Source organism: Myotis yumanensis, unplaced genomic scaffold, assembly GCF_028538775.1.
Source record: "Myotis yumanensis isolate MYYU_CA2020_CCGP unplaced genomic scaffold, mMyoYum1.0.hap1 SCAF_16, whole genome shotgun sequence".
In the NCBI taxonomy this organism is placed as follows: domain Eukaryota; kingdom Metazoa; phylum Chordata; class Mammalia; order Chiroptera; family Vespertilionidae; genus Myotis; species Myotis yumanensis.
In genome coordinates, this window is record NW_027223767.1 from 3,568,481 (window position 1) to 3,587,928 (window position 19,448).

Genomic DNA, 19,448 nt, shown 5'->3' on the forward strand with positions numbered 1-19,448 from the left:
GTGTCCTATAGGGACCAGTGGCTCAGCCTCCCCAATTACCTGAGGTGGACACTCTTGGTGCATCCCTTTGTGGGCTTTGTGCACAGTCTTGTTGTAGTTGAGCCTTGAATGCTGTAGGTATCACTGGGAGGAATTGACCTCCAGGCCAATTGGCTGTGATAATCGGCTGTGGTTATGGTGGGAGCACTTCTGTGCTGGAGACACCCCTCCGGGGCAAGACTTCCTTCAGTGGGGCTTTGGTGCTCACTGAGTCTTCCCCCTGAGTGTGTCCCTTATGGGTCTGAGGAGTTGTAATCTGGATCTTCCCACTATGACCACTGGGTACACTGGCTCTTGGATCTCTAAGAAGGTGCTAATTTAGCCTCTGCCTGAGGCTACCCAGCAGGAGCTACAGAGAGATCTGCAGATTCCTCCTCTTTGTTTGGGGTTTGGAGGTGCCCAGATGAGGCCCAGCTGTGAAGCAATGCAAGCTGCTGTGGGGCCTTGGGCCTTCTTTTTGGATGTTCTGGGTCTCTCTGACCCAGATGCAGTTAGTTAGGTAATTTTAGATTGCAAAGGGCCAGGGCATTCATATGCAAAAGCCTCTGCGCACAGCTTGGGTGGGGTGGGGTCTCAGGGAATTGACAGGGTGGAGCAAACAGCTATGGCTGATCCTCAGCCCTGCCCTAAGAGGACCTGTGTCTTACTGTTCCGCGGTAATCGCTGCAAGCGCCTCTGAGAGAAAGCCGCCCTCAAGTTCTGCCCGATGCCAGACAGTCTAGTTTCTCCCCGTATGAGTCTGGGTCCCCAGAGACTTCCCGGAACTGGAGTTCAGAGCAGTTGGGAGCTTGAGTCTCTCTCCCGATTAAAAAAGACAGCAGCGTCCTCAGTTGCCAGTCCTTTCCACGTGCACTTCCGTACCTCTGCACTTTACTTCCACCCGGCACCTCCTCTGAGTCTTAGTGTGCTTTTCTCTTTCCTTCTAGTTGTAGAATTTCCACTCAGCCAGACTTCCTATGGTTCTGGATGATGTCCATTTGGTCTTTTAGTTGTCTTTTTTTTTTTTCAAGTGGTTGTACAAGGCAGTAATTTCAGGTGTTTACCTATGCTGCCATCTTGGTTTTCTCTATATTAAATCTTTATATTGCTTTAAGCAATATGGCCATCTTAGCTATGTTGAACTTTTCATTCCAATAGTAGTGCATTCCATAACATCTAACATGTAGTAATTATTTATATATCTAATAAATATCCATTCAGTGAATTAAAGAGTCAGTATACATATTATTTTTTTATAAGCCACATTTTGAAAAGAGTTCTTTACTTAAAAGCTGACATTTCAGATAAAATTTTAGATATAGAAAATACAGTTATGTCAAGTTCATTGATATAATAGTGACCTTATGAGCCACATTAATTCTATTTAGTCTCATTTTTTAAAGTCTTAACACCATTTTAGACTACAAATCTTGACATCATTTTAGAGAACAATAAACAGAAAATTAAACAAACAGGCACCAAATCTTAGGATCACTGATTTTAAAGTAACTAACTTCATTTAGGAATTAAATGCTTCTTACTAATCTTACATAATCTTTCCATTAAAATTTTAAGACTATTACTCTTAGCAATTTGAAACTTTTTAGGTCTATAAATTTCTTTTCCCAAGGTTTAATTTAAGTTTATAAGCACAAACTTCCATGAAAAAACTTTTAGCAAAGTTATAAGTATTAATCTCAGTAACAAGGCTAGGTCTTCTCCTAATAATTTTCCTCAGAGAAGTAGATATTACCTTACAAGTCCTTAGAAAGTCTATAATTTTATGAGGTACTCTCAATCAGTTTGAACACCAAAGTACTGTTTGCAGCAGACATTAGTTTGAAATCACCTCAACTGATACTAATTATAGATGCTTATATGGTTTCAGTCAAAAAGCAAGCTAAGAAATTTAACACAGGTTTAGTTATTCTAGGTATTATGGCCACAAATCTTGAAATATACAGCAACATAATAATTATCTTTGATCATTACTTAAGAGGCTACCACATTCAAATAATCAAGACCACCAGAATGTAGAGATGAGGTTTTAAAAAGCCATGTTATAAAATCAAAACTAGCAAAACTCAATAGGTAGATGGCTTTGAAACAACCTTAAGACATAGTTTGAACACAGTTACAAAGACTCAGTGTTCTTGACTGAAATTTATTCTTGTTCAGCAATGATTTAATAATGTCACCTCTTATGTCTCTTTCAGGCTAGAGAGCACTCTTTGGAAACCACAACAAGTGAATACACAAACATCTGCAAAATACATGCTCTTTTGCTGTTTTATGAGATGGCACAACATGCTGTCCTCTAACCTAGAAACCAGGGAGTCACTTTCCATTTCTCTTCTTTCTCACCCCCACACTTAATCTATCCATCTTGTCCTGTCCATTCTACCTTCTATAACCTCTCCTTTCAGTCCCCTCCTATTATCTAACACTGTTATTCTGACTCAGGTCCTTATTTTTATAAAAGTCTCCTCCTCTCTTTCCCCACCTCCATGTGGCCAAAGCCATATTTGTAAAACACCAATATGATCATGTGACTGCCTTCTTTAAAATTTCCAATGATTGACCACAGTCTTTGGAGTATTCCCTCACTTATGTATAAATAAACCCTTAGTTCCTGGAGTATGAGGCTAAAATTCCTAAATAATGAATTAACTTAAATTAGATCAATTTATTTTCTTACCTCCTGCTCAGAGAGTCCATCAATAATCTCAGAAATCTCATGTTCACTTCTAGCAATAGTGGCTGAAAGACCAGCTCCCCTCTGCCCAACTCTAAGTATGAGAGAGAAATTATATATATATTTAAAGGCCTTTTATAAGGAAGACATATAAATTAAATTACTTTTGTATAGATTACTTTTCTGAAGAAGACTTTTTTAATCAACTAGATGTCAGAGAAGAAACCTAAATTAATTTGCTTGAGTCATCTATAAAATTAGTAATAATTTAAATGCCGAGATTAAGGTTTAAAGGTTGCATGTCCAAGTTCAAAAGACAGAACTATTTATTTATGGGAAACTTCTGGAAAACTAGTTATTGGTGACATTTCCATTTCAAATACCAGTTTTTTGCATGCCTTCCAGAAACTGGAATAGCAGGCTTAGAAAAATGCATCAAAGATTTTTTAAAAGAGGGAAGAAAAACACAACCATCATCCCTCACAAAAAAAAACCTTAATCATAATTAAAAGAGCTTACATGACTGTTACATGAGACAGTGAAGAGCAGAACACTGTTTTTACCTTTACAAAATACTTGTTCTCCAAAAGTAAAAACAAATCAGAAAATATCTTAGCAATACCAAAGAATTTTATAATTAGCAACCAATTTAATCCTGTTTGACTATGTTGGTGTAGGTATGAAGGACAACGAGATACTCAGGTCTATTCTTATTAACTATCATTTCCAAAGAAATGGATATTTTCAAAAATTGAATAATCAATTTAAAAATATTCACTTAAGCCCAGCCAGTGTGGCTCAATGGCTGAGCGTCGACCAGGAGGTCATGGTTCGATTCCCAGTCAGAGTACATGCCGGGTTTCGGGCTCAATTCCCAATGGGAAGCAGTAGGAGGCAGTCAATCAATGACTTTCTCTCATCATTGATGTTTCTATCCTTCTCTCCCTTTCCCTTCTCTCTAAAATCAATAAAAACATATTTCTTTAAAAAATTAACTTAAATTTAGATTCAACATCATGAATATAAAAAATTAATATTAAATTCACCAAGACATATTAAAAACAAAAGTTCTTTATAATCTTTCTTAATGATTATCAAGTAACAATAAGTATTGTGAAAGATCAAAAGTGTGATTCCAAGAATATAGCACAGCCATTAAACACCAAACTGCTTACCGTTGAAATCTTTCTTGCTGTTCTCTTTGTTTTCGAATTTCTGGAAACTGCTTTTCATAGTACTCCCTTGTTTTGCTTTCTTTAGCTTTCCTCCGAGGATTATTTTCTATTCTGTCCACTTTTTTCTCCCATGCTTCCATGAGTTGATCGTAACGTTGGCAGATTTTTTGTTCCTATTAAATACCCGTAGCAAATTAAAAATTAAACAAAATTCTGTGATTCTGACAAACCTAATACATTAAAGTACATGTCAGTTCTTAAGATAAAGTCAGAAGTACATTTGGCCTATAACTCAATTGTGAATGAGAAGCTGTTCTCAATCTGAAAGAGGAGAGAGAAAGGGAGCTCCATTGCCTATGAAAAATCTGACATATAGAGCATATTTTGGTCAGATTTTGTTTAGTTAACAGGAGGACTATATAAATTGATCAACGAACTGATGAGCTACTACTACTAAATGACCAGCTACTTTGATTGTTTTTTTTCCTGATAACAATATGTCTTCATGTAAAAAATAATGTAAAATTAAAAACAAAAACATAAATAGTTCGTAATCCCAGTCACCCAAAGGCAACCATATTAACATTTTGTTGTTAGCCTTCCAATGTGTCAGAGAAAACACACTTTAATCATTCCTCTATTGTTGGTGATTTTGGTTACTCGCATATTTTTGTTACTATAAATTATGCTATGTCATAAACATTTTTGACAGTCTGCAAAAGACAGAAATTGGTTGTAATTTATGATTACAGAAAGAAAACTCAGCAAATGACATGAAATCAAGAATACTTTTATAAAAATGAGTAATGTATGATCTTCTTTTATAAATATCAAAAACAGAAAGAAGAACGCTCCTGCACAGAACTGTGTATGTGTCTGACGACACACAAATTTAAAAAAGTGTGGGGGGACTCATGAAAAATTGTTAACACTGGTCATCTCAAAAAGTGGCATCAGAGAAGATAAAATTATCTTCCTCATACTCCATATCCCACCCCAACATCTTCCTAATCATTCTTTTCCACTCCTATATGTCTGTTTTACTCCATCTGTACCGCCACCTCCTCAGTACAGGCTAACATCAATCCTCATCTAGATTAAAGAGCCTCCTAATGTCTCCCATGTACTCTTTTTTACAATAAAATTTGTTATTTTATTACAATTTATATCCACTATTATTTTGTTATTAGTTTCAGGTGTACAGCATAGTGGTTAGACAATCATATACTTTACAAAGTGGTCCCTCCCTCTGGTATTTCAGGTACCCACCTGGCACATTCTTAATAGTGTAGCCAGATGCAAATTCTTAAAATCCAAACCTAAACATTTCACTCCCTCAGTTCAAACACTAAAAAGATACTCTCAAGATCTAATCCAAAGACTCCTAGGTGACCTCCAGGGCTGTATAGGACTTGGCCCTGGCTTTCCCCACCAGCCTCATTTCTCACCACACTCCCAGCTCTGTCTAAGCCCCAGCCATCTCTAAACCTGGGACACTCCACTCTACCTCCCCGATCTTCATCACACAATCCACTCTACCTCCCAAATCTTCATTTAAGCTGTTCCCTCTGCTTATTCAAGTTATTAGCATACAAGTTTTCCTGTGAAACTTCCGTTTTCATGATTCATCTCTGCACTAACTATCCCTCTTACATGCTCACAGTCATCTGTATATGATCACAGTACTACAATTGCCTGCTGACTTATCTATCCTCAGTTACACCTTGGCTAAAACCATATGGCTGTCTTGCTCACCACTGTAGAATGATATGTGGAACAGAGTAAGCAGCCAATGAACATTAAACAAATCAGTGAACACAGACACGTTATAACTACTCTATTGAAGCATAAAAAGAAAATCTGAGCTTCTGTGTTTGCAGATAGCAAATTTAGAAATTACCATAATTGCAACAAAATTACTGAATAGAAAAAAATACTTTAGCTAATTTCTTCTTTACTACTAGAGGCCTGGTGCACAAATTCATGCACAGGTAGGGTCCCTCAGCCTGGCCAGCGATCGGGGCCAGCCAGCCAGGGGGGAGGGACCATGGGAGGTTGGCCGGCTGTGGGAGGTTGGCTGTAGGAATGCACTGACCATCAGAGGACAGCTCCTGCATTGAGCATCTGCCCCGATGGTCAGTGCGCGTCATAGCAACCAGTCATTCAGTCAACCGGTCATAATGGTCACTTAGGCATATATATATATATATATATATATATATATACATATTCATATATATATGTGTATATATATATATATTTCTATGTTCTTGGCACATCCACACATAAAATTCAAGACCGAAGGGCGCGATTGGCAATTAGAATATAAGAAGTCACACTCCAAACAAAAGCTGCTGACTCTAGAGTGTTGCAATCATTAACTGTCAGGTCATTAAATATAAGGTACAACATTCACTTCCAATGTGAGTTAATAAAGAACAACACTTATTTACTAAACAACTGAATTTAAATAAATCAATAGTTTATCAAAAATCAGTAGACATGTTACGAAAATAAGAATACTGGCATTATATTTTCTGTAATTTAATTTCCATGAAGACTATACTTACAAAACTTTTGGACTGCAAGTCATATAATAAATATGAAAAATTAACTCTCTAAAATTTGAAAAAGCTAACCTTTAGCTGACCCAGCTCCTAATGAGAGAACAGTAATATGTAATTAGCATGACTGTAACTTACCCACATTTGTTTGAGGGTTAAGAGAATAAATGTAGATCATCCTGTTTATCACATTTTTTTAACTACTCACCATTTTCTTTATTTGGCTAGATAAAAATTTTATACATAGATGACCAAAGATATTAATTTAATAATGACATTAAACATGAATTATGATATCAAAAGGTTGTTAGAAGTTAATTTATAGTTAAGTCACATCTATTTTTAATTTCTAAATCAGCAACCTTCTCTCAAATATAATCAAGAACCATTCTCATTAATAATGGAAAAGCAAATGCCTACATGGGCATGAATGGAAAAGCTGTACAAATTTCAGTTAACAAGGATAGGACCTCACCCTTTGTTTTCTTGCATGATTTCTTCTTTTAAAAAATAAAATGAGTTTTTTCCTCATCACCTGGTTTCTAGAAAAGAAAAATATGGTTGTATGACATTAAGAAAATGCACAATTTAAAAATGTATTCACTTATTTTTCACAGACACTGAAAAACAAGCAAAGATCACTTAAGAACATATGATGTAATAAAAATTAATCTTAATTTTTCACCCTGCAAAATAAGACTTTTGCAATAATTAGAGCTGACTAAAATTCCTCCCATTCTACAACAAAATTTTATATAAATAGTTCATTTTCAATTATTATATCCAATTATAAGGTAAATATTATTTTCAATTTACAATTACACAGTTCTTAAGAACCCTGGCGATAATAAACATCTTTGTACTCTCTGGAGGAGGGGAGGTCGAAGAGAAGGAAAAGCCTTTAAGTTACCTCCCTACCTCAGGATTGGTGCTGACCTCCCTGCTATGAGAATGTATACCAACATAGAGAGGTGACTTCTGCTTTAAAAAGAAGATTTTCTTCAGTCACAGAAATGACACAACTCACTCTAAGAAGTAATGGAGGGCAATGTGACAAGACAGAAAAACTTCTCTTATACCTTAACATAATTTCACTTTTTAAATTTGAAGCATTGTGACCTTCAAAAACAATGACATGCAGGTTCAAATATAAATATTTATACCCCACCTACTTCCAGAAAGGATTTCAAGCTGATTATTCAAATATAAATACAAGGCCAAGGCAAGTAGAAGTAATTTTTTGGATTATCTGCCACTCAGGACTAACAGTGACACTGGCTCCACTCAAATAAGCATGGGCAATCAGGAGCTGGCTATATGGAAAAGTAGCCAAGAGATTAAAAGAATTATTAAAATGTACATTTGCTATTTTATACAAAGCAAATGGCAATGATGAAAAATAGCTACTCAATGATTCATAATGGGTGCATGCAGCTGAGTAAATGATATTTCACAAGGAATTTCACACGTACAGTAGAAGCATCACCATCTATTCAGTTTGCTCTAATTGTAATTATGTGCTACTCAATAGCAAATAACAATCAATAAGTATAATTTAAAATGTCTCCTAAGAATTTAAATAAAGAAGTCAGCTAGTCAGTAACCAGCTCAGGACAGTGTAGATAACATGAAATAAGTCAGACAGACTTATGCTCTCTAGCTAATATTGGGAGGAAAAGACAGAACACAAACATTAACTGAAGCTTTGTTGGGGGGGAAAAATCAGTAAAAGTAGCCAACTATATTTTATTCAATATTCTTTTTAAAAATGTTAAAATAGCTAAACAACTCCAAAACAAGGCATATTTTATATGAATTCTGCCTAACCTAAGGGTTGTCAAGACCACAGTAGCATCTCACAGAAAAATTCTAAGTACAAGACTTTTATTATGAACCACTTTCTTAACAAAAGTTAAAATTATTCACTTTCAATATTTTTCATGCATACCATGCAAATTATATCTGCCACCAGTTCTGCAAAGTAGTCAACTATTGCACATACTCTCAGTAAGAAATTTTTTAAAAAGAAAAAATATATGTGTATATATATACATATATAGCAATGTGCTCATTATTAACTGTACTAAAAACTGTAATTTCTCATTATACTTAATAAAACATATAAAGTAGAAATATCACATTTTTGTTACAAACAAGAATAATTACCTAAAATTCTCTTAAAGTATGATAATTTTTTTTAAAAAGATACCTATCTAGCCTCCTCTTTTCTTCAATCAGATCAAGAAATTAGGTTTTCTTTTTTACTTATTTTCTTATTCCAAAATCCGCATCCATAAAGGCCTGGTATCTAGGATGAGCAAGGCTAAACAAACTACACTTTGGAGCTTTCCTCACCCAGGTGAGGTGACTGAGCGCTTCCAAGGCACCAGGACATTAAATGGCAGAAGGGTCTACAAATACCGTCATTAGCAAGAGTCATGGAAGGGATTTCCCTAGAATAGGATTTTGAATAATGATAAAATGATCCGTGGCACTTCTACTTTGCAATGGCAGATGTGGCTTGGTGGGGGACGGTGTCATCACTAGTCTTAAATGAAAAAGCTTCATTATCTTACTTCATCATGCGCCTTGCAGGTACTCCACTGAAAAAAAGACAAAACAGGAGGCAAAAAATTCAAGCCTCAAGGTAAGCCATTTCAATGTTAAGTATCCACCTTTTTTACTAGCAGATTATAAAACCAGCTAGTTTTATGCAATAATTTATTTCATTTTTTGGCCTCGGAAACTCAAAGCTGTTACCCCAACCCCCAAGAAGCCAGAGGAAGATAACATATAGTAAAATGACAGCAAATTACACAAATCTAAAATATACCAACACTATATTACAATAATATGTCAGAAGATAACATAAAAACAATCTCTTTATAGAATATATGGTCTTTAACTGAAGAACTCTAGAGACAATAAATACTTACGTTTTGATGTTCTCGTGGTACACCTTGGTATCTGATGGCTGGTTATAGAGTGGCTATAAAATAGAATCAAATATTTACACATAAAATGTTGTACATATGTCTATAAAGAACAAGGAAACAAATTATATTTTACTGTAAGGCTAAATAAAGTACTAATGGGTCTACACAATATGTGCCCTACCAAAACCTCCAGACTTTTAGGTTCCCTGAATATCTAATAATGCCATTCCTAGAAAGTTTATAAATCCATTGTATCCCATAATAAAATCATTAATTCAGAGATTTTTCATTTTAAAGGCAAAGAAAAATTAAGCACTATCATCATCCTAACGGAATGATTCAAAGAGCTTTCTATTTCTGTTCTTACTTCTTTCTCCTTCTATATGGATGATTTAATGGCTGCCCAGGATAATGCTTCTTTTCAAAGATAACCAAGTTCCTGCACCATTATTATTATTATTTTAATCCTTACCCGAGGATATGTTTTTTAAATTGATTTTTAGAGAGAGAAGAAGGGAGAAAGAGAGAGAGACATCAATGTGAGAAAGAGACATCAACTGGCTGCCTCCTATACGTGTCCAACTGGGATCGAACCCACAACCTAATGCAGATGCCCTGACTGGGAATCAAACCTGCAACCTTTTGGTCATGCACCATTATTTTGATCACAAATTACTGCCCAGCTATATTGCTCTCACCTCAAAGTAAGTAGATTGTATTCCATCTTATCCCAAGAAAAACTAATACAAAAGAGCACTAGAAATAAAAAAAGTAATTTCTTACTTACCAGTTCAACTTTTGGGCCAAGACCTTCAAATATTTTATGAGCTTCTTCTGCTTTTTTCTACAAAGACATTATTATACTGTATAACTAAAAATTATATTACCTAAGTGCAAAATCATTACCAATAAAATAATATTTATCTAAAGACCAATCTATACTTAAGCTTATCCTTATTTCTAAACATTCTCCTTATGATAGGCTAAAATACTATTTCTATTGTCATAATTTCCTCACCAAATTCAGTCAAAGCTTAACATTTGTATTGAAAGCACTGCCTAAAGAATTGGTAAATTCTTAAAAGCAAATATATATTCATTCTAGGGAGAGGGAACAGCAATCCACAATTAGAAATGAATCCTTCAAACATGTAAATACTTCAACTAAAAATGTCTTTAATGAAAATTAAATAATTAAAACACCATAAAGTTGTCAATCTTTGCTGTGGTAAGCCAAATTAATCTCTCTGAAGAACAGTTTAGAATAAGCTTACTTTCTAGTTACAAGAAAACTTTAGCAATAACCCCCAAACTAGAGGAAACAACTAGTCTGAATTACTCAAGTGTTCAGTAGTAAATAAATGGTGACTAACATATATTTTTATGTTATTTTCAAAAGTAAATAAGTGCTAACAGAAATCATCTATAAAAAACAAATAAAATATAACAAAATTCAAAACTGAATATATTTAAACTAGAATTATATAACTAGCAAATGTCTCAGTGGTTCTCAAATCTCCTCTCTCTCCCAGCAGTCTCATTAGTAACAATGGCTCATGGCCTGCTGCAGACTCCACCTTACTGCATCTGGCTAAGAAACTCTCCAGGGCTTCTTCTGATGGGACATACAAACAGGAATGGGTATCAATCAGTATTTCCCAAGTATAAAGAAAGATGTTCCCTTAAAATAAATATTCCTCTTTTTCATCTCATTTATCAATCAAATATTTATTTAGTACATATTATGTGAAAAAAAATGTTTAACTGGCTTAGGAAGGACAAAATAGTATAATGAACTATCCAAACTCCAATAAACTTAAAAGGTAATTCAGATGAGAAATAAACATATCAAAAATGTCAAATACTAAACTATAAATATACCCATTAAATTTGCATAGCAAATTCTATTTCTATAGATTTTCAAAAGTATTTTTTTTATTGATTTCAGAGAAGAAGGGAGAGGGAAAGAGAGATAGAATCATCAATGATGAGAATCACTGATCAGCTACCTCCTGCACAACCCACACTGGGAATCGAGCCCACAGCCCAGGCATGTGCCCTGACCAGGAATTGAACCAAGACTTCCTGGTTCATAGGTCGCTGCTCAACCACTGAGCCAAGCCAGCCAAGCTGTAGATGGTTTTAAAGGCAGGATTTGTTAAACTTTGTACTATAAACATTTTGGGACAGCTTTTTTCTTATTTGGGGGGCTGTCCTATGCATTGTAGAAATTTGGCAATATCCCTGGCCTCTACCCTCTAGATGCCAGTAGCCTCCACCCCTCTGCCAAGGTATGACAATAAAAATAGTCTCTGGTAACTATTAATGTCAAGAGCCAAAATGTAGCCCAGTCAGCATGGCTCAGTAGTTGAGTGCCAACCTATGAACCAGGAGGTCATGGCTGGATTCCTGGTCAGGGCACATGCCTGGGTTGCAGGCTTGATTCCCAGTAGGGGGCCTGCAGGAAGCAGCCAATCAATAATTTTTTCTTATCATTGATGTTTCCATCTTTCTCTTCCTCTCCCTTGCTCTCTGAAAGCAATAACAAAATACGTTTTCTAAAAAGAGAAAGTTTTTTTAAAAAGAAGTCAAAATGTAATTTTAACAAAACTCAAATTTACTAGTTTTTGGAATATGTTAAATAACATACAAATATAATTACAAATGATGAATTTTGAAATATCTAGCACCTGCAAATTACTCCCTCTAGACCCAATATTCACTAGTTTTTAAATTTGCTTTCTCAAGGCACTCTATATTAAGAGTTGATACCAAGAACAGGCAAAGTGGAATTGTACACAAATAATACTGAGAGACAAGGGAGCAAAATCATCTTATGGCAAATATTTACCAGTATCCTATTATGTAAAGGCACTTACCTTTTCAGGGCTAATTATAAAGGCTGATTTTTAAGATGTTGCTGACCCCAAGATTTAAGTTTTGCAAAATTTTATTAAATATTTGACTTCATGTTGACTTAATTGCTAAGAACAGATTAACCTATAAATAGTTTGGCAGAAAAACTTTAATTTAAAACCCTCACATTACCATATTATAATTTTTATTATATGTCTATAGACAGAAGTAATTAATTCTTCAAACATATGTTGGGTATAATCTGGACACTAGCTAGACCCTAAGAAAACAATCAATAAAATTGCCCTTCCTGAAATAGGAAGAGAAGGGGTCTTGAAAGGCTTCATAGAGAAAATGATACTTAAGCTGGGTCTTAAAGTACAAGTGCAATGGATAGAAAGAGACAGAAAAAAGACAAGACACGGGAACACCTGGAGGCAGAGGTAAAGACAGTAATTTCAAGGGCACATTCTGGCAGGATATCACTGAGGAAGGAGTATCAGGCCAAGGGCCAGGGAGATACGCATGCAAGCACTGATACAAAGTTTGGGCTAGCTAGTCAGTAGAAAGTTGGATAGCATTAAAAGGATTTATCTGGATAATCACATCATGGGACAAATATGAAGGACAGATTAAAAAGAAAAACAGACTAAAAGAAGGAAACTTACTATCTACTGGCATGTTAGAGATAAGGGCTCAAATTAAGCTACTGCCAAAAAAGAAAGAGAGGAGCAATTGATCAGACTAAATTTTAAGAGGTAGGACTGATGCTCTTCATTGATTAGCTAAATCTACCGTGGCAGAGACAAAATAAGTAATTCCTAGGACAGGGGTGGGCAACCCCTGGCATGCGTGCCAAACATGGCACGCCAAGAACTTTTGCTGGTACACGAAACCCTCTCTTATAATCTTCCATTTACAATTTTTTTCTTAATATCGACTTTTTTATTTTTCAGATAAATTCAGTGTAGGTGCATCTTAGATAAATAAATAATTTTACATAACAAGTTATCTTAACCCTTTGCACTCCGAACCATTCTGGACATTGGCTACCAGCTACTCGACGCTACTTTGCGGAGGAAACGTGCATTTACAGACCCTCGTATTATTTAGTATAATTTTGGAACCAAGTAACGTATTATAATGATATTGGACTTATATGAATTGGGTGACATCGAGGAATGTATATTTGCAAAAAAAAATATTTTATTGTTTATAATTTTGTACAGTATAATAAGTTTTGTAACACTCCCCAATATGCATTGCAGGCTGATTAGTGCATGTTTGACAGTAGTAAGTGGTTTGACGCCTGCCACCAGGTGTTTTCCTGTTAGAACACACAATGCAGTCCCGTTTTCTTTGTCCCACATCGGGAATATGTAGTTTATTGTTTAATCCGACACAAAACCCGCTGACATTTCTTGTATATATCTTAGTAACTTTACGATATTTTGATTTAATTTCTTGTGCCATTTCAAGATAAAACTTCAGGGAACATGCATATCTCAAAAAGTTGCGTTGAAATAACTCAATTCCCCGTAATCACTAATAAACTGCAATGTCCCCTGAGAGGGGACATCCGAGTGATATGCTAGAATTCCAATGTCCCCTGAGAGGGGACAGCGGAGTGCAAAGGGTTAAAGACCATAGACATGGCTGACTTTGAAATGCAGTTGATTGAATTTCAGAGTAGCTCAATTTGGAAGAAGAAATTTGTTGACCTTAGAGTTGACTTGGAAAACATTGAAAAAAAGCGATTAGAGACAAGAGTACCAGAGAGAAGTGTCGAAAACGAACTACTGAGGACTTGGAATGCCATTCCAGAAAATTTTTTCTGTTTAAAAAACTTTGCAACAGCGTTACTCGCCATGTTTTCATCCACATACGCTTGTGAATCTTTGTTCTCAGTGATGAATTTTGTTAAGTCTCGTAATAGGAGTAGCCTGACGGATGAAAGTAATAGCTCGTGCATATCTCTGAAGGTCACGAAATATAAACCTGATGTAAAATCTCTGTCATCAGTGATGCAGCAGCAAAAGTCCCGCTGATAATATCAAACGGAGTCAAAAGTTTTCTGTCGGACTATCAGTGTACATGTATACATTTAAAAATAAATGTATTTTTCATCATCATATACTGTGTTTTTATCGCTCAAATGAATTTTATTATTTCTTTAAGGTTCTTCACATACGTACACCTTAAGAGATATCAAGTAGGTGTAACATGTTCTCAAAAAATTAGGGTTGGCATGCAGAAGAATTTTGAGTCAGAGATTTTGCTGGTTTTGGCACGGCTCACAAAAAGGTTGCCCACCCCTGTCCTAGGACATTGGCCAAGGTGACTAGAAGCAGTTGACACTAAGCATGCTCTCTACTGTCCATCCCTTTCTTTCTCCTAGTGTCACATTAACTTGCACATCATTCAGTCAAAATATAAACAAGATTTTGAAAACTACAGTCCATACCTCCCCCGGTCTTCTATATGTATTATAATTCTGAAATTAGAACATTTATAAATATTTTTGGAAGACAAATTGAACTACTGAAAATAGTCCAGAAGAGTCTAGTTAGAGACTAAATAAATCTTAGTCTGAGGTTTAAATATGATGCAAGGCTATTTTTCTCTCAGGAAGCCAATTTTGAAATTAACAGTAATTTTTAGGGAGTTTTCTTCCTCCCACTAACTTTCTAAACAAAATAAAGATGCCTTAAACAAGATATTAGCCCCTATCTCTGAAGCCACATCTGGCTTAATTCCCAACCAGTGTAGACTGCTGCAAACAAGGAACAAGAGGTGGATGTACACTCTCTCCTTGCCTATAGAATCAAAACAGATAAAGTCATTCATTATACAAAGCTCGAGAATCAGTGTAGACCTCACACAAAGCAGCATGGCAAGAAGTTAGTGTGAGAAAGCCTATGACCAGCTGTGCTCTCATCACTTCCCCTCCAGGAACCTCTGCTACAATTCTATGACTGCACAAGTACAACCACAGCAGATGACTAGGAGCAGGGTATACAAAAATAATATAAAAAAGGTGATTCCTACAGTACTGTAAGTTGAAAATAATCTTTACTGTAATTCTAATACACAGATTTCAAGTTTGGTTGTTCAATACTTTACAGACTACACAACAAATATGCAAATTCTAAAATGGAAAGAGAGGTCTGCAAGCTTTCAGTTTTGTTGATGGGCATCAAGAAACATATATTATCCTAATTAATGAAAAGACATACAAATATCAAACACAAATTAAATTATCTATCAGTCCTCACATCCTAGTCAGGCAATTACAGAATTCACTAATGTTGGAACTGTTTATTAGGTTTGTGAGACAAAGGTAATTAAGAAATTCAATCAATTAATAAATATTGAATTCCATTTATTTGACAATTAATTCATACTGAGAAATTCAACATTTTATTTTAAAAGATTCTTTTCCATTGCTATCAGCTCTAACCCCTCTTTACTTTATCCCTGACATCATAAAGTGGCCATAAAGCCCATTAGCCCACAAAGGCACTTTTATTGTTCTACAGAGTTGGGGTTGTTTTAAAGCAGGAAATTTCACCTATATTTCCATGTTCATGGCTTCTCTTAAAGAATGAAGTACGAGCCAACCCGGGCCACATCCCTGCATGACCACCGAGCACTGTCCCTCTGGATATGCCACAAGGCGGTCCCACTGCCCCTCACTTGATAGATCCTCATGTACATAGCTCTGTCCATTCAATAAAATGGACTAATTTTGAACTCAGCCAAGAAAATAATATTAATTGTCCATATTACCTGCCGTGACACTTCTAATTACTTTAAGTATTACATATCTGCTGACTTCAGTTATCCATATAGACACGTACTAGTACATATGAATCCAAGATCATTCCTACAAATTTTTATTTAATGACTAATTCACAGCTGCTTTTCTTAAGGCCAATTTCCTTTAGGATCTGGAATATTATAAAGTTATTGGCTGCCTATAAGATGTACTGCTCTACTCACTATAAAGAAGCAAATTGAAACAACAATCCCAACTTCTACCTTATGAACAACATTAGCTAACAAGCCTATTCTCTCCCACAGTACTTAAAGTATATTATTCATTTTTGAAATGAGGACTCTGGAAGCCCACTGTCACATTTTATTCATTTCTGGACTGAGGACTTCTGGAAGCCCACTGTCAAACAGCTCTGTTGGAAAGTTGTTGATATTAAGATGAAATCAGTTTCCTTTTAACTGCTCATTCCTGGGCTGGATCCTGGCCAAAAACTAACTGTGACATCACAAAATAATTCACAGAATTGAGGCCTGGTTTTCCTAAATTCATATATTTTTATTAGTATAAAAATTATTTTAATAAACATAAAAAAGCAAAGTCTACCTAAAGGTCAATGACCTCACACTTTATAACTAAGATTCAAATCATAGCCCAGCTATTAATTGTGAAGGTGATAATGTAAGTAATTTCCACATCCAATGACCTATCTCTACTGGAATGGTACCAGAATCTGGCATTAAATGTCCCTTATAAAGTGAAAAACTATAGAATGACTATTTTTGTATTATTTGGTACAAAACAAAATTTGTTTGCCAGTATTTATATAATAGGAGAGAGACTCAGCTGATAAAACTATACCCTCATTAAATAATATTTATATAACATGTAAATGAAATATTAAATAATTTAAGATATAGCTGTCAACTTTTCTTCATAAGGTAAAAGCACCAAGCTTCAGTCAATCAAAGTTTAAGAACATTCAAAATTATAACAGAAACCAGGTTTTAATACATTAACATCACTACAGAACTCACTGATAACTAAGAAAAGGCACAAATGGTTTCAAAGGCTTGTGCCACTAAAAATGGCATGAGCTTACCCGATTCTCATCATAAATAATTTGAACAATACTGCGGTGTTTCTGTTCCACAGGAGGAGGGGACACAGGCTTCTCAGGCTCAGGAGGTTTAGCTGCTTCTTCTTCTAGCTGTTGCTAAGAGATCCAGAAAGGAAGAGTCAGGCATCTGCTGCATGTCACCCCCACCAATAATTAATCACCAGAGATAACACATGCTACTGAGTAATGTTGTGCTGATTCTATAGGGAAATCATGTAATCTACTAGGGCTCTAACAAATTCTATTAGATTTGTTTTTATTAATAAACAAACAACATAAATCATCATTAGATAAATCATTTAATATTTTAATTCTTATAAATAAAACAAAATAATAAGAGAAACAAAACATATAAAGATCCCCATACCAGGGGTGGGCAAACTTTTTGACTCGAGGGCCACAATGGGTTCTTAAACTGGACCGGAGGGCCGGAACAAAAGCATGGATGGAGTGTTTGTGTGAACTAATATAAATTCAAAGTAAACATCATTACATAAAAGGGTACGGTCTTTTTTTTTTAGTTTTATTCATTTCAAACGGGCCGGATCCGGCCCGCGGGCGGTAGTTTGCCCACGGCTGCCATAGCCCAAACACCGTGGCTCAGTGATTGAGTTGTTGACCTATAAACCAGGAGGTCACGGTTGGATTCCTGATCAGGGCACATGCCTGGGTTCCAGGCTCGATCCCCACTGGGGGGAGTGCAAGAGGCAGCCAATCAAAGATTCTCTTTCAACCCTGATGTTTCTCTCTCTCTCCCTCTCCCTTCCTCTCTGAAATCAATAAAAATACATTTAAAAAATTAGAACTAAAAAATAATAAAAATAAAAGTAAAAAAGATACCCCATAAACTTCTATCACAATGATCTTTTGTGGCACTGGGAAACACTTTTATGTTATAGATATACGGTTTATGTTAATGTCTGGTGGGGATAGAGCATGGGAGAACTGCGTTAAAGAATTAATCCTTAACTTAGTAATAGCACCATACCCCATCCCCACCCCACAACAAACTTTATGTTTCATAGTCAAAAGGCACTGGCAAAACCACAACAATATGGACTGCTGGTGTGCAATTACAAAGCAGAAAGCTATCTGTATTACTCTGTCTGGGTTTGAGCTTTAGGGTCACCTTCTATAAGTGGTGTGATCCTAGGATCCTTTCTAAGTCCTTCCTTCAATATTCAGCAAGAATATAAACTACTCATATATGAAGTAGGGATATTTATTTTATTTTAATATATTTTATTGATTTTTTACAGAGAGGAAGGGAGAGGGATAGAGAGTTAGAAACATCGATGAGAGAGAAACATTGATCAGCTGCCTCCTGCACACTCCCTACTGGGGATGTGCCCGCAACCAAGGTACATGCCCTTGACCGGAATCAAACCTGGGACCCTTGAGTTCGCAGGCTGATGCTCTATCCACTGAGCCAAACCGGTTAAGGATGAAGTAGGGATATTAATCCTACTTATCACATAGCTTTTTGAGAGGACTAAATGACTCAAAAACATCTGAAAACTAAAAATGTTCATTTAATATAATGTTATTACCTATAATTATTACTGAAGTAAGCAGGGGCTTGGTCTGCTGGGTTCACTGCTTTTTTCCCCACAACACCTAAACCAGTAATACCTAGTAAATTCTCAACAAATAGCCACATCAATATAAGTTCGCTGCCTAAGATGAAAAAAGACGTTCATTAGGTAAAAATGTTAAGTCTACTAAAAGCCCAGAAGAACTCATCTGTGCTAGAACTCAGACCACACCCAAATGAAAGGATAAACATCCTCCAAGTGAGAAGTTTGGACCATTTCCACTTTAAAGTTAAAATTACTCTTGCAGTCTGCTATCTATATAAGCAAAAGACAGATCTTTGGAGTTGTGAAATCACCTTAATGAGAATAAGTTCTTTAACAATGCCCTTTCTTTCCTTTACCAAGAGGGCATTCTTTTAGGATCCCTGTTAAGTGGATTTAGAGAAAGAAACAAACAAGCTTCAGAAAATCATATTTTGTTTTTTATACCCAAGTAGCCCTAGGACAAAATCATTTTAACAGAAAGGTTAGAAACAGATAAACAAAAACAAAACATACAAATTTTCCTCACCTATTTGCCCTTTCACATTAACTTTACAATTTTGCAAAAGTTTAAAACTAAATTTGGTTGGAATTTTTATTGAAAATGTATAAACATATGAATATGACCACACATTAACATTGTTTCTATTCACCTATGGTATATTTCTTTATTTACAAGTTATCTTTGACATATCTCAACATAATTATAGCTATATAATCTCCTGATGATCA

The 19,448-nt window shown here is 35.5% G+C and overlaps 1 protein-coding gene across 12 annotated transcripts in view; it reads right to left on the reverse strand.

Moving 5' to 3' along the window:
- The window catches only part of NCOR1 (nuclear receptor corepressor 1), a 248,269-nt gene that overhangs the window by 122,312 nt on the left and 106,509 nt on the right, over positions 1-19,448 (reverse strand). For 8 of the 12 annotated variants that reach the window (XM_070393236.1, XM_070393237.1, XM_070393243.1 and 5 more), the window contains exons 6-12: positions 17,122-17,235; positions 10,176-10,232; positions 9,389-9,441; positions 9,029-9,055; positions 6,928-6,994; positions 3,889-4,061; positions 2,717-2,807 (exon numbers count right to left, since the gene is read on the reverse strand). In XM_070393236.1, coding sequence (XP_070249337.1) covers positions 2,717-2,807; positions 3,889-4,061; positions 6,928-6,994; positions 9,029-9,055; positions 9,389-9,441; positions 10,176-10,232; positions 17,122-17,235 — 582 coding nt within the window. The remainder of the gene's footprint in view (positions 1-2,716; positions 2,808-3,888; positions 4,062-6,927; positions 6,995-9,028; positions 9,056-9,388; positions 9,442-10,175; positions 10,233-17,121; positions 17,236-19,448) is intronic. The other 4 variants (XM_070393244.1, XM_070393247.1, XM_070393240.1 and 1 more) reach the window with 1 other exon arrangement.